Source organism: Oratosquilla oratoria, chromosome 43, assembly GCF_046742065.1.
Source record: "Oratosquilla oratoria isolate Oo_2021 chromosome 43, ASM4674206v1, whole genome shotgun sequence".
In the NCBI taxonomy this organism is placed as follows: domain Eukaryota; kingdom Metazoa; phylum Arthropoda; class Malacostraca; order Stomatopoda; family Squillidae; genus Oratosquilla; species Oratosquilla oratoria.
In genome coordinates, this window is record NC_134819.1 from 14,417,437 (window position 1) to 14,431,214 (window position 13,778).

General features: G+C 42.8%; 1 protein-coding gene across 5 annotated transcripts in view; it reads right to left on the reverse strand.

Annotated features, from left to right (window-relative positions):
• Positions 1–13,778, reverse strand: part of LOC143022078 (nuclear valosin-containing protein-like) — a 207,139-nt gene that overhangs the window by 120,148 nt on the left and 73,213 nt on the right. For all 5 annotated transcript variants that reach the window (XM_076180030.1, XM_076180031.1, XM_076180035.1 and 2 more), the window contains one exon: positions 6,912–7,060. In XM_076180030.1, coding sequence (XP_076036145.1) covers positions 6,912–7,060 — 149 coding nt within the window. The remainder of the gene's footprint in view (positions 1–6,911; positions 7,061–13,778) is intronic.

Consider the following 13,778-nt stretch of genomic DNA (forward strand, 5'->3'; position numbering starts at 1 on the left):
AGCATTCTCTTCTCTGGTGGAAGGACCCGTGCAACCTGCTCGTGGGGATGCCCCTCGGCCCATCTCCCCCCGAAGTCCTCCTCTTCTCCGATGCCTCCAAGGAGGGCTGGGGGGCCCACCTCAACGACGATCACGTCAGCGGTTCCTGGTCCACGGTCGAGCGGACAGCCCATATCAACTGGCTAGAATTGAAAGCGGTACTGCTGGCTCTCCGTCACTTCTCGGGTCAAATCTCGGGGAAAGTTGTGGGCATCATGTCGGACAATTCCTCGGTAGTAGCCTACCTGAACAAGCAGGGGGGCACAGTCTCCCAGGACCTCTGCCATCTCACTATGGAGATCCTCCTATTAGCCGAGAACCTCCAAGTGACACTCAGAGCTCGCTACATCCCAGGGAAAAAGAATGTCTGGGCGGACCACCTCAGCAGAAGGAGTCAGGTAATCAGCACGGAGTGGTCCCTCCATCCGGAAGTGGCGACCTTCCTCATCAACAAATGGGGCTCCCCTCTGGTGGACCTTTTCGCCACCAGATGGAACCACCAGCTCCCGGTGTATTTCAGCCCTCTCCCGGATCCGCTGGCAGCGGGAGAGGATGCTCTTCTGCAAAGCTGGGACAACCTCGACACCTACTCTTTCCCACCGTTTCCCTTGCTCCAAAAGGTGCTCCAGAGAGTACGAACCGCATCCAACCTTCGGATGACTTTGATCGCTCCCTGGTGGCCGGAAGCCCCATGGTTTCCAGACGCCCTCGAGCTAGCAGTGGAGGAGCCCCTGGCCCTTCAGGGAAGACCCGACCTTCTACATCAACCAGTCAACGGGGCCTGGCACAAGAACCCGTCAGCCCTGGCACTTCACGCGTTCAGACTATGGTCCGGATCCTCCTAGAGAAGGGTTTCCCCAAAGAAGTGGCAGAAGACATGTCCTCCCCTATTCGCTCTTCCTCAGCTGCCCTTTATCAAGGGAAGTGGAATGCTTTTGCAGAATGGTGCCACTCCCGAGCAATAGCCCCAGAGCAAGCCACCATTCCTCTGATTGCCTCCTTCTTCCACTTCCTCCGGAAGTCCAAGAAGATCTCCCTCTCGGCAGTGCAGGGCTATAGGGCAGCTCTTAATCAGGTGTTTTCTCTGAAGGGCATGGATCTAGCCCTGTCTCCAGAAATTTCCATGCTCTTCAGACATTTCAGAAAATCATGCCCCCCCAGGGAGATCACTTCTCCTCCATGGGATGTGGCATTAGTCCTCAACGCTCTGCGGGGCCCCCCTTACGAACCCCTCCGAGATGCTAATTTCAAGGACCTCACCTTGAAGACAGTCTTTCTCTTGGCCCTGGCGTCTTCCAAGAGGGTCGGGGAGTTGCATGCCATCTCTTATCGAGTCGCCCACTCGAAAGGATGGCAAGAGGTCTCCTTCACTTTTCTGCCCCAATTCGTTGCCAAAAACCAGGATCCGGCCAAAGCCGACCCTAGATTCTGGTCCTTTAGTATTCCTTCCTTGGACGACTTTGTAGGGGGCGAACATGCAGAAATGGTCCTATGCCCGGTACGTGCTATCCGGACCTACCTCAAGAGGACGAAGCATCTTAGACCAGACTTGCCAAGACTGTTCGTCTCTACCAGGGGTACACCCAAGCCCGTCACTAAGACTTCCATTTCTTACTGGATCAAGGAAGTCATCCGCAGGGCCTACGCCTCGAGCCCCACGGATTACCCTGGAGCAAAAGCTCATGACCTCAGGGCAATAGGACCCTCCCTAGTCTTCCGAAAGAATCGGTCAGTCAACCAGGTCCTTCAAGCAGGTATATGGAAGTCCCAGACTACGTTCACTTCCTTTTACCTCAAAGATGTCATGTGGGAATCCTTAGGGACCTTCTCTCTAGGCCCCATAGTGGCTGCCCAAGAAGTCCTGAGATAACATACCCCGTACCAATGGCACACAGCCAACCCTGAAGCCTCATCCAAGTTCTGGATCGGCAACCACGGGGATACCTATCTCAAGTCCTTCTCATACTCCTACATTCCCTTACCTCACCGAGGGCTCTCAAGCATTCCAAGGGAATCAGTTCGAGCCCTACAAGGGGTACAAAGTGAGTATGCCCTGTCTGTCTCCACTCTGGGAACAGATCCAGGTGCCCTTCACAGTTTCGGGGAATGTATAAGGGTCTGGTCAACGTAGATCTTAGCACTCTACATTTTCTCCTTACGAGGGTTTCCCAGGCTAGACAAATACTTCCTTCCCCCCTAAGTCCAAGTCTCCTTGGGTAAGGAGTACCGAAGAGTTTGTATTCTTCGGAACAAATGTAATTTTCGCAGGAAAATTAATTTTTCCCTGATACAAACCTGAGGTACTCCTTACCTCTAATGGCCCTCCTCATCCACCCCGCTAGTAGTCCACAAAAATCTGATCTACACAACCTCTACCCGTCCTAAATCCACTGTTCCTCACCAATTACTCCCTCTGTTCCTCTCCTAATCCTATCAATCAAGATCCTCCCATAAGCCTTCCCAACTACACTTAACAAGCTAATCCCTCTGAAACTACTACATTCACACTTGTCCTCTTTTCCCTTGTAAAGTGGAACTATACAGGCACTCCTCCAGTCCTCCGGCACTCTACCCTCTCTCCAGCAAACATTAAATAACTTCACCAGCCAGTCCACCATCACTGTACCTACTTTTTTTTAGACATTCTGCATGGCATCCATCCAGATCAGGTGCCTTACCTGCTTTCATCATCTTAACAACTGCCTTCACTTCATCCTTCCTTATTTCTCCTCCATTTTCCTTACTCATCACGGTCATTTTCTTAGCATTTCCCATTGCAGCTATCTTTCCCTCCCTATCCTCCTCCACATTTAGCAACTCCCTAAAATATTCTGCCCATCTTCCCCTTACTGCCTTCTCTTCCATTATCATCTCTCTATGTGTACCTTTTACCTTTTCTTCTCTACTTGATTCGCCTCCTCTTCCTCTCTTAATTTCTTTCCAAAACATCTTTTTATTACTTTCAAAATTTTCTGTCATACTCTTACCCCATTTCACATCTGCTCTCCTCTTTGCCTCCTTTACCTTGTGCTTTACTTCTCTTTTCTTGTCTTTGTACCTCTCATATGACTCCCTCATCCTAATTTGTAACCAAGCTGTGAAAGCTCGCATCTTCTCTTCTACAACCTTCTTTGTTTCCTTATCCCACCATTCACTACCCTTCCTTCTATTTCCTCCTGTCCTTCTTGTTCCACACACCATCTTTGCACACTTTGTGACTCCCTCCTTGAACCATCCCCATTCCTCCTCCACTCCTAGCTCTACTCTATCCTTTACTCCCTCCCACTCCTCCTTCAGCTTCTTCTTGTACTCCTTCTCCTTTTCCTTTCCATTTAAAGAGTTCACTCTAAGCACCTACCTACCTGTTGTCCTTTTCCTCTTTCTCCATCTATCCTCCATTCTCAACTTACCTTCCACAAAAAAAAGATCTGATATTCCCCCACCCTCTCCCCATAGCACATGTACATCCTTAACTCTTCCTATCATACTCCTATCTACCACTACATAATCCATTAATGCTCTATCTACCACCCTTCCATCTACCACCCTCTCCAATGTGTACTTATGCTTGACTTTCTTTTTAAACACTGAACTTGCTATCATCAACTCTCTTTCTAGACACATTTCCACCATCAACTCTCCACTACAATTCTTTCCTGGAACTCCACATTTCCCAACCACTCCATCAATTGGATCATTTCCTACCCTAGCATTAAGGTCTCCCAGTACTATTACATTGACATTTCTCCCTAATCCCTCTATGTACTCATTTAAATCTATCGGGTCTTCCTTGTTTCCTCCCTAATAAATCGGTACAATGTTTGCATTCTTCCAGTCCTGTGGCACTCTTCCTTATTTAACCCCTTCCATACGGTGCTGCATACATAGGCGGCATGGGGAGCAAGTGGATATGTGAGGCTGCCATATCGGCGTCTTGATTATATTTATTGTAGTTGCCCCTGCGTAATGACATACTCTCTAAACTGTCTTCATCACATTTTCTATGGTTATCAAAATTCACGGGTGAAAGAGAGAACGATCGATATAAGCGGTGACTTTATTTTATGATGCGAGTATTATTACGACACATTGTACCTCTGGCAGATAATGCTGCCCACGAGATTTTGGCCCGGAGTGAAGAGGTTAAGTGAGAATCTAATTATATTGTATATTTAATCAGTTAGTTCCTCCATGCATTCTTTCAGTATCCAATTTCCAATTCTATCTGGACCATGTGATTTTCTGACATCAAGGGTTTAGATTTAGTCACTGATTTCCTTCTGTGTTACAATTATTTCTTTCATTGAGGGCAATATCTATTTCCTCACAGTTGGGTGAGTTTTCTATTGTGAATACTGATTTCATGTGGTTGTTCATAATTTCAGCCATTTCCTGTTCTTCTGTATATTCATATTTACCTTGGTGCAGCTTTTCTATTTCTTGTTTATTCTTCAGTTTGCCATTTACATACCTGTAAAATAGGTTGGGTTCTTCCTTGCATTTTTCTATTATTTTTTTTTCATAGTTTCTCTTTTCATCTCTGCGTATTTTTACATAATCATTTCTTAGTTTGATGTACATTAGCCATTTGCTTGTTTTCTTGTCTCTTTTCCATTTCTTCTTAGCTTTGTCTCTTTTATCCTTAGCCTCACTACACCTTTTGTTGTAAGAGCTTTTCATGTTTGTTCTTTCCATTTTTTGTTGTGGTACATATTTAATCACACCATTATAAATTTCTTTTAGTATATTCTATTTCTCTTCCATCCCTATTTCTTCATTTAAGAATTTTTCCCAGTTCGCATTGCGAAAGAATTTTTTGAGTTCCTCAAAATTTGTTTTGCTGTAGATTAGTCTTCCTATTCTATGTTTATCATTTCTGCTTTGATCCATTTGCTCTTTCAACTCAAATTCTATTAGTACATGGTCACTCTTTCCTATCAGAGTTTTGTAATAAATTTTATTGACAATTTCAGGCTCTGTCATAAGTATTAAATCCAGCCTTGATGGTTCTTCACTACCTCTGTATCTGGTATTTTCCTTTATCCACTGAGTCTTTGTGTATTCAATGGTCATGTCAAGCAGGACGTTGCCCCAGAGTTCCTCTCCACCCTTCACTGTCATTTCCTCCCAACATATTTCCTTTGAATTAAAGTCACCCATACTGTATTTCCTCTGTCCTTCAGTATATTAATTAATTCATATTTTGTATCTTCTAATATTTAGGAATGATCACTTTCTGTCCAGGACTTTGTTTTGGGGGGCACATACACCACTACAAATTTTCTACTCTTCATATGTTTGCTTTCAACTTGTATCATAATTGATTCTACATTATTTTTTTCTTCAGTTATCTTTGTTACATCTAAATCTTATTAGTCAAAATTAATACTCCTCCACCCCGTTTACCCTTTCTATTTTTTGTCCAGCAGTTGTATAAACCTTGTCCCACAGTGTTGGGTGGTGGAGTACACTTTAATTTAGTTTCCAGTATTCCCATTATGTCTGGTTTGTCTAAGGCCAGATAATCATTTAATTCATTCATTCCAAAAGTTATTCCACCTATATTGGTATAAGCTATTTTTAATTTCCTTTCTTTTTGTCTTTTCCTGTCTTCTTTGTTTCTTTTTTTCTTATATACCATTTTCTCAGCCTCAGGTCTACCACTCTCAAAAAAATATATAAATTTTTTTCAGTTTCAGTTCTTTTTTCGTTTTTTTCATTCACTTTTTTCTTCTTCACTCAAAGAGATTTCTCCCCATCTTCTCCTTTCTGCATGAGGGGACGGAGACGGGGGGTCGCCGATTTAATGAAGTAGCCTTCCTGTGGATGTGCTGTCTTGCAACACTGCCTCTGACCAAGGGCAGTGGACAAGATGCAGGGATGACCCGTCATCCAGGAGGTGCCAAAATAAGAGGGAGGGTGGAGGGGAGTGGAGTGTATTAAGGATGGAATGGGTGGAAATGGATTTTACGCCTTTTTCTCTTTGACTACCGCCCTTGTAAGGGGGAAAAAGCCTTTGGTATATGTATGTATGTCTTCACTCATTTTTTTATCCATACAGTCTTCTAATGTTCACTATTTGCTAATTTCATTGTTCTGGATAGTACTTCCTTGGCAATTGTTTGAGATCTAAGCTTTACTTTTAGTGGCCTGTATTGTTTTTCTTTAGAGTATCTGCCCATCCTATAGGTCTCCTCGATTTCCCTATCCAAACCTTGTTCTTCCACTTGTAATTCTTTCAGAATTTTCTTAGCAATCTCTTTGTCCTCTTTTTCCCTCTAAAACTACACTGTTCCTCACCAATTACTCCCTCTGTTCCTCTCATAATCTGCTCAATCAAGACCCTCCCATAAGCCTTTCTAACTACACATAAACTGATCCCTCTGAAACTACCACACTCACACTTGTCCCCTTTTCCCTTGTAAAGTGGAACTATACAGGCCTCCAGTCCTCCAGCACTCTACCCTCTCTTAAACAAATATTAAATAACCTCATCAGCCAGTCCATCATTACTGTACCCCCTTTTTTCAGATATTCTACATGGCATCCATCCAACACAGGTGCCTTACCTGATCTCATCATCTTAACCACTTCACTCCGGGCCAAAATCTGCTCTCCTCTTTGCCTTCTTTAGCTTATGCTTTATTTCTCTTCCCTTTACTTTGTACCTCTCATATGATTCCCTCATCCTAGTTTGTAACCAATCTATGAAAGGCTGCTTCTCTTCTACACCCTAATTTCAGCTGTAATATCTAAGTTTGAAATAGTCTTCCCTAACCAACCAATGTACAAAAAATATATTTATATATATATATAAATAGATAAATAAATAAATAATTAACTAAATAAATAACTAAAATAATATAAATTACCTGTAGAATCTTGTACCTTGCAGATTCATCTGGCACAGACATAAACATTTCATCATCAAAACTGCTTCGAATGTCCCACTCCAAGTTTTCTGCATGGCTTGTCTCTCCAAAAACCAGCATTTTCTTGTCTTTGAATTTAGATCTGAGTACTGAAACAAAAAGTTATATTAAATAAGAGAAAACCATTAAGCAATTCAATCTATCTGATCAAGAAATATTCAAAACAAAGTGCTTCCCACTGAAACCAGTGATCAAGAAATATTCAAAACAAAGGGGGGCAATCAATCAATTGTTGCTCATTGAAATATGTATTAGGGATGAGAGGGCTTCACAAGGTCATGGGGATAAAGTGAGAGATTGTGTCTAAACAATATAAATACTTTTTTTCCATATAAATACACACACTCTTGGAATAATCTAGGTGATATAGTCCAAAGAGAAAACATATATGAATTTAAATCTAGGTATGATCAATAATTGGAGAATAAAGTGATTTAGCCTAAGTTGGAACCATAACATGCATTCTTCCAGTCCATAAGATGGAAGAATGCAGAGCTGCTGATACGAGAACCAGACAAAATCTGCAGGAAGTGTTTAGAAGCAGCAATCATTCAAGGAACGAACACTATTGAACAAAACAGGGGCATGTTTAACATCTCGCCTCACATTATTCCCCTAATACCCATGGCCAGCAAAATTTTAAATATCTAAACCACCCTTTGTGGACATTTCGCCCACGGACGTTTGGGCCAGCATTCTCATCCTTTCCCAGTGTTCAATCCATCCCCCCTTCTCCTCCTCTTCCTTCCCCCCCCCTTTTCTCTCCCCGTTCCCTCCTTTCCCCTTATTTAATCTCAAGCATTTGTATCTCAACTTGTACTTGAAAAAGCTGTAATAAGAGAAACGTCGTACAAATAAAGGCTCCGTCCTCATATGGTGTTTAACTCGTCAATCTTGTCGGCAACTGCCACTTTCAAGGACCTCATGGCCTCACTCACCTTGTATTTTGTTTCCACCCTCTTTATTCTACACTTCTATTATAATTCCTCATTTCTTTTTTGCAGCCTTTTCTCACATGTTCAACTTTTATGAATGAAATGGGAGTCTCTTTGTTTTTTGGCTACCTCCCTTATATGGGGAAAAAAAAGCCTGTGGTATATGTATGTATATACCACCTTCACCTTCATTCCACCATTTACTGCCTTTCCTTGTATTCCCTTCCATCTTCTACAGCCTTTTTGCATTCTAGCATCCCTTCCTAACACTCTAATCTAGCTTCATTACAATCCATACTAACACCATACAATCATTATAATCCATTCCTAACACTCTAATCTAGCTTCATTACAATCCATACCAATTTCAGAACCTCTATTCCTTTTCTTCTTTCTCCATTTAGCCTACACTTTTATTTTCCCTCCCACTAAATAATGATCAGACATTCCACTGATCTCTCCTCTGAACATATTCACAACCACAGCTCTTCCAATTCTCCTTTTGGGCACCACTAAATAATACATTGTCCTCTCAACCACCCTCTCACCAACCACATATATCTTTCTTTTTAACTACTGCAAGCTATTATCATTTCCTCCTCGGTACCATCTCATAAAATATCTCTCTGCTATTGTTCTTTCCTGCTATGCCATACCATCCTACTACTCAATTTACTTGCTAATCTTACTTTGACATCAAAATCTCCCAACACCATTAGTTACATTTTCCCCCAAACTCTCCACAGTCTCATCAAAATCACTCCAAAATGGTTCTCTTTCCTCTTCACTTTTCTTACTACAATTACATAGTTCAGTATGTAAAAGAGCCCACAAGATATGGAAATTTAATTGATCTATTGATCACTAGTGTCAAAGTTGGTGAAACTATTGCAAATAGGAGTCACAACTTTGTTAGATTCAAATTGCTAAAAAAAAAAAAAAAAATAGATACTTATGTATCTAAAATACCCAATTTCAGTAAAGCACAGTTCATAAGACTACGTCAGGAGCTTCAGCTTACAGATTGGGAGGCAAAATTAAGCGAAAGACCTGTAGATCAGATGTGGGAAATATTTCAAAATACGTTTACTAAGATGATTCATACTTACATCCCATTTAAGGACAGACGCCACCCAAATTGGGCTCGCCCAAAATGGCTTGACAAAGAAACTGAAAAGAGTACTGCTAAAATGAGACAGGCTTATAAGAAATACAAGTACTTGGGTGCATCTAATGACTATCAAAGTTATGTAATAATACATACATACTTATACCAAGGCTTTCTCCCCCTTACAAGGGGGGTAGCCCAAAAGGAAAGGCATAAAATCATTCCCACCCATTCCATCCCTAAATACACTCCACTCCCCTCCACCCTCCCTCCTACCTTAGCACCTCCTGGATGACGGGTCATCCCTGCACCTTGTCCACTGCCCTGGGTCAGAAGCAGTGTCGCAAGTCACAGCACATCCACAGCAAGGCCGCTTCATTAAATCGGTGACCACCCCTCTCCGTCCCCCCAGGGAGAAATCCCTTCAGGCTGCGTCAAATTTTGCTCACACATACTACCTCACCCCCCATCCCGCTGCCCATTCCACCTCATGCATCACAGCATCATCCATATACAACCATTCTCCATTCACCCGTCTTCTGTCCTCTCCTGTCCTTCCTCAACAGACATTTCCCTCTTCCCAAAAGCCCCCTTCACACCATCCATCCATCTTATCCTAGGTCGCACCCCTCATGTTCACTCCCTCCATATCTGCCTTCCATACCTCTTTTACTAGTCTTTCTTCACTCATTCTTTCCATGTGTCCAAACCATCCTAATACTCTTTCATCAACCCTATCTCCCAACTCCCTTTCCACCCCTGTTCTCCTCCTCACCTCCTCATTTCTCACTCTATCTAGCCTAGTAACCCCTATCATACTTCTTAGACACCTCATCTCAAACACATTCAAACTCCTTCTCTCTTCCTGTCTTATGTTCCATGTTTCTGCTCCATACAGTGCTGTTGGCACAATCACTCCTTCATATAACCTCTTAGCATCCATTCCCCGATGTCTATTCCTCATTTACACTTTTTAATCCACCAAGGCATTTACTCGCTTCTCTCAATCTACATTCTACCTCCACCTCCACTCCATCTTTTCCTGCCACATTTGCACCCAAGTATCTAAAACTATCCACTTCCTCCAGTTGCTCTCCCTTAACCTCTTCAGTACGGGACTTAAATCTCGCGGGCAGCAGCCAATGCCAGCCGCACGACGTGTCATAATAATACTCGCATCATAAAATATAGTCACCGCTTATATCGATCGTTCTCTCTTTCACCCGTGAATTTTGAAAACCATAGAGAATGTGATTAAGGGCAGTGTATAGAGAATGTCAAAACGCAGGGGCAACTACAATAAATATAATCAAGACGCCGATATGGCAGCCTCGCATATCCACTTGCTCCTCATGAAGCCTTCGTATGCGGCACCGTATGGAAGGGGTTAATGCTCACTTCCAGTCTGCTGCCACTTTCACCCCTTGTACATCTCATCACCTTACTTTTACCCACATTTATCTTCAGCTTTCTTCTTTCACACACTCTCCTGAACTCTGTCACCAACTTCCTCAATCCCTCCTCCGATCCTGCCACAAGCACAATATCATCCACAAACAACAGCTGGCTCACCTCCCACTTTTCTCCATTTTCTTTAACCATCTCCAATCCCTGACCCACTACCCTTGCATTTACCTCTCGTACCACTCCATCCATGTAGAAGTTGAACAGCCAGGGCAACATAACGCATCCCTGACAAAGTCCCACCTTTACCACGAACCATTCACTCTCTCCATTTCTAATCCTGACACAAGCTCTACTACTCTCATAAAAACTCTTGACAGCTCTTAGAAGCTTTCCTGCTATCCCGTATATCCGCAAAACCTCCCATAGTGCCTTCCTGTCTACCCTGTCATAAGCCTTTTCCAGATCCATAAAAGCCCAAAAAAACATCCTTACCCTTTCCTATAGCTTTCTCACATATGTCTTACCACAAAAATCTGATCTACACAACCTCTACCCGTCCTAAATCCACACTGTTCCTCACCAATTACTCCCTCTGTTCCTCTCCTAATCCTCTCAATCAAGATCCTCCCATAAGGCTTCCCAACTACACTTAACAAGCTAATCCCTCTGAAACTACTACACTCACACTTGTCCCCTTTTCCCTTGTAAAGTGGAACTATACAGGCACTCCTCCAGTCCTCCGGCACTCTACCCTCTCTTAAACAAACATTAAATAACCTCACCAGCCAGTCCACCATCACTGTACCTCCTTTTTTTAGGCATTCTGCATGGCATCCATCCAGACCAGGTGCCTTACCTTCTTTCATCATCTTAACAACTGCCTTCACTTCATCCTTCCTTATTTCTCCTCCATTTTCCTCACTCATCACTCTCATTTTCTTAGCATTTCCCACTGCAACTATCTTTCCCTCCCTATCCTGCTTCTCATCTTAGCACCTCCTGGATGACGGGTCATCCCTGCACCTTGTCCACTGTCCTGGGTCAGAGGAAGTGTCACAAGACATAGCACATTCACAGCAAGGCCGCTTCATTAAATCGGCGATCCCCCTCTCTGTCCCCCCCCATGCATAAAAGGAGAAGACGGGGAGAAATCCCTTCAGGCTGCATCACATTTTGTTCACACATACTACCTCAACCCCCATCCCCCGCCCATTCCACCTCATGCATCACAGCATCATCCATATACAACCATTCTCCATTCACCCGTCTTCTGTCCTCTCCCATCCTTCCTCAACAGACATTCCTCTCTCCCCCAAAGCCCCCTTCACCCCATCCATCCATCTCATCCTAGGACGCCCCCTCATGTTCACTCCCCCCACATCTGCCTTCCATACCTCTTTTACTAGTCTTTCTTCACTCATTCTTTCCATGTGTCCAAACCATCCTAATTCTCTTTCATCAACCCAATCTCCCAGCTCCCTTTCCACCCTGTTCTCCTCCTCACCTCCTCATTTCTCACTCTATCTAGCCTAGTAACCCCTATCATAATTCTCAGACACCTCATCTCAAACACATTCAAACTCCTTCTCTCTTCCTCTCTTATGTTCCATGTTTCTGCTCCATACAGTGCTGTTGGCACAATCACTCCTTCATACAGTCTCCTCTTGGCATCCATTCCCAAATGTCTATTCCTCATTACACTTTTTAATCCACCAAGGCATTTACAGTAAAACCCTGATTATCCGAAAGCGGATTATCCGAAAAACGGGATTATCCAAAATTGATTTGGATAATGCAATTAAAATTCAATTTTTTTCTATACTAAAACGTTATAAAACATCAAAAACATGAAAATAAATCAAAGTAACTACATATGTACTATATCAACACATTTAAAATTGATAAGAACAGTTAAAATGAATATGTTTTAAGCGTACAGTACTACTTTGTTTAGCGTAGCGTGCGTTTGGTTTCATTGTTTACATCGTCAGTCGGCGGCAGTCGCATCACAGAGTTCACATTGGGCAGTCACGTTCTACCTGTGCTGGGGGACCCAGGTTATGCTCTCCAATCAACCAAAGAAATAGCTGAGGAAGTGATGCATGGCCATGGCAACAATGATGATGACGACGACGACGACGATGATCCTTCCATGTCTTTGGCAACAGTCCGGTCCCACATCGAAGGAGTGCTTCAGTTTCTTGACCAGCGACCCAGGGACATTTCAAATAGCAATCAACTGTACCCGATGATGCGAGCAGCACTGAGTGACGTCATCGAGAAACATCTGTCTTGCACCAAACAGACTTCTATCACCTCGTTTTTTCGGCCAAGAACACCTTCGTCCACCCACTCTTCTCGCCCTTCATCAAGTGCCTCATCCTCCTTGTCTACCTTTGATTTGGACAGTGAAGATGGAGCAATGGACGACCCTTCCTTCTGACTCCACCACCAGGAGGTGGGGAGTGGAAGGGTTGTGGAGTGATGGTGACGGAGGCGGGGAGTGGCGGAGTTGCTTTATTGTGTTCGTCAGGATAGTGGAAGATATATGTATAGAATAATTCTTGTTCTCTGTTACGTATAAGGTATGTACGTCAACACGAAAAAAAAATTGTGTTCCATCCGCAACTTGACTGATGGAGAGAGAGAGGGGGGGAAGGCACAGGACACACACACACACATAGTATGTCAACACAAAATATATTTCTGATAAATCTGGATTATCCGAAAGAGGCTTCCCCCCTTTTGTTTCGGATAATCGGGGTTTTACTGTACTCACTTCTCTCAAAGTTAATAAAACACCAGGGCCTGACGGTTGGCATCCAAGAATCTTACAGGAAATGAAAAAAGAAGTTGTTGTTCCATTAGAAATTATTTTCAAGATATCTATCATATCTGGAGATGTCCCAAGAGAATGGAAGCTAGCCAACATTACTCCCATATTCAAAACAGGTGACAAAAAGAAACCAAATAACTATAGACCTATAAACTTGACTTCATAGGAAAAATGATGAAAACTATCATCAGAGATGCTATCAAACATCGTTTAGAAAGCAACTGTTTGATAAATGATAGCCAGAATGGATTCAGATGGAAACGTTCTTGTGTGACTAACTTACTCGAATTCTAACATAGTCATCTCGAACTATGACAAAAAAAAAAAAAAAAAAAAAAAAAAAAAATAAAAATAAATATATATATATATATAATATATCTAGACTTTGCGAAAGCTTTTGATACCGCCCCCTACAAAAGACTACTTACTAAATTAGCTTCACACAGAATAAGTGGTAGCCTATTAAGTTGGACTAGTAATTGGTTGAATGATTGAAAACAGAATTGTTCTAAATGGCAAAA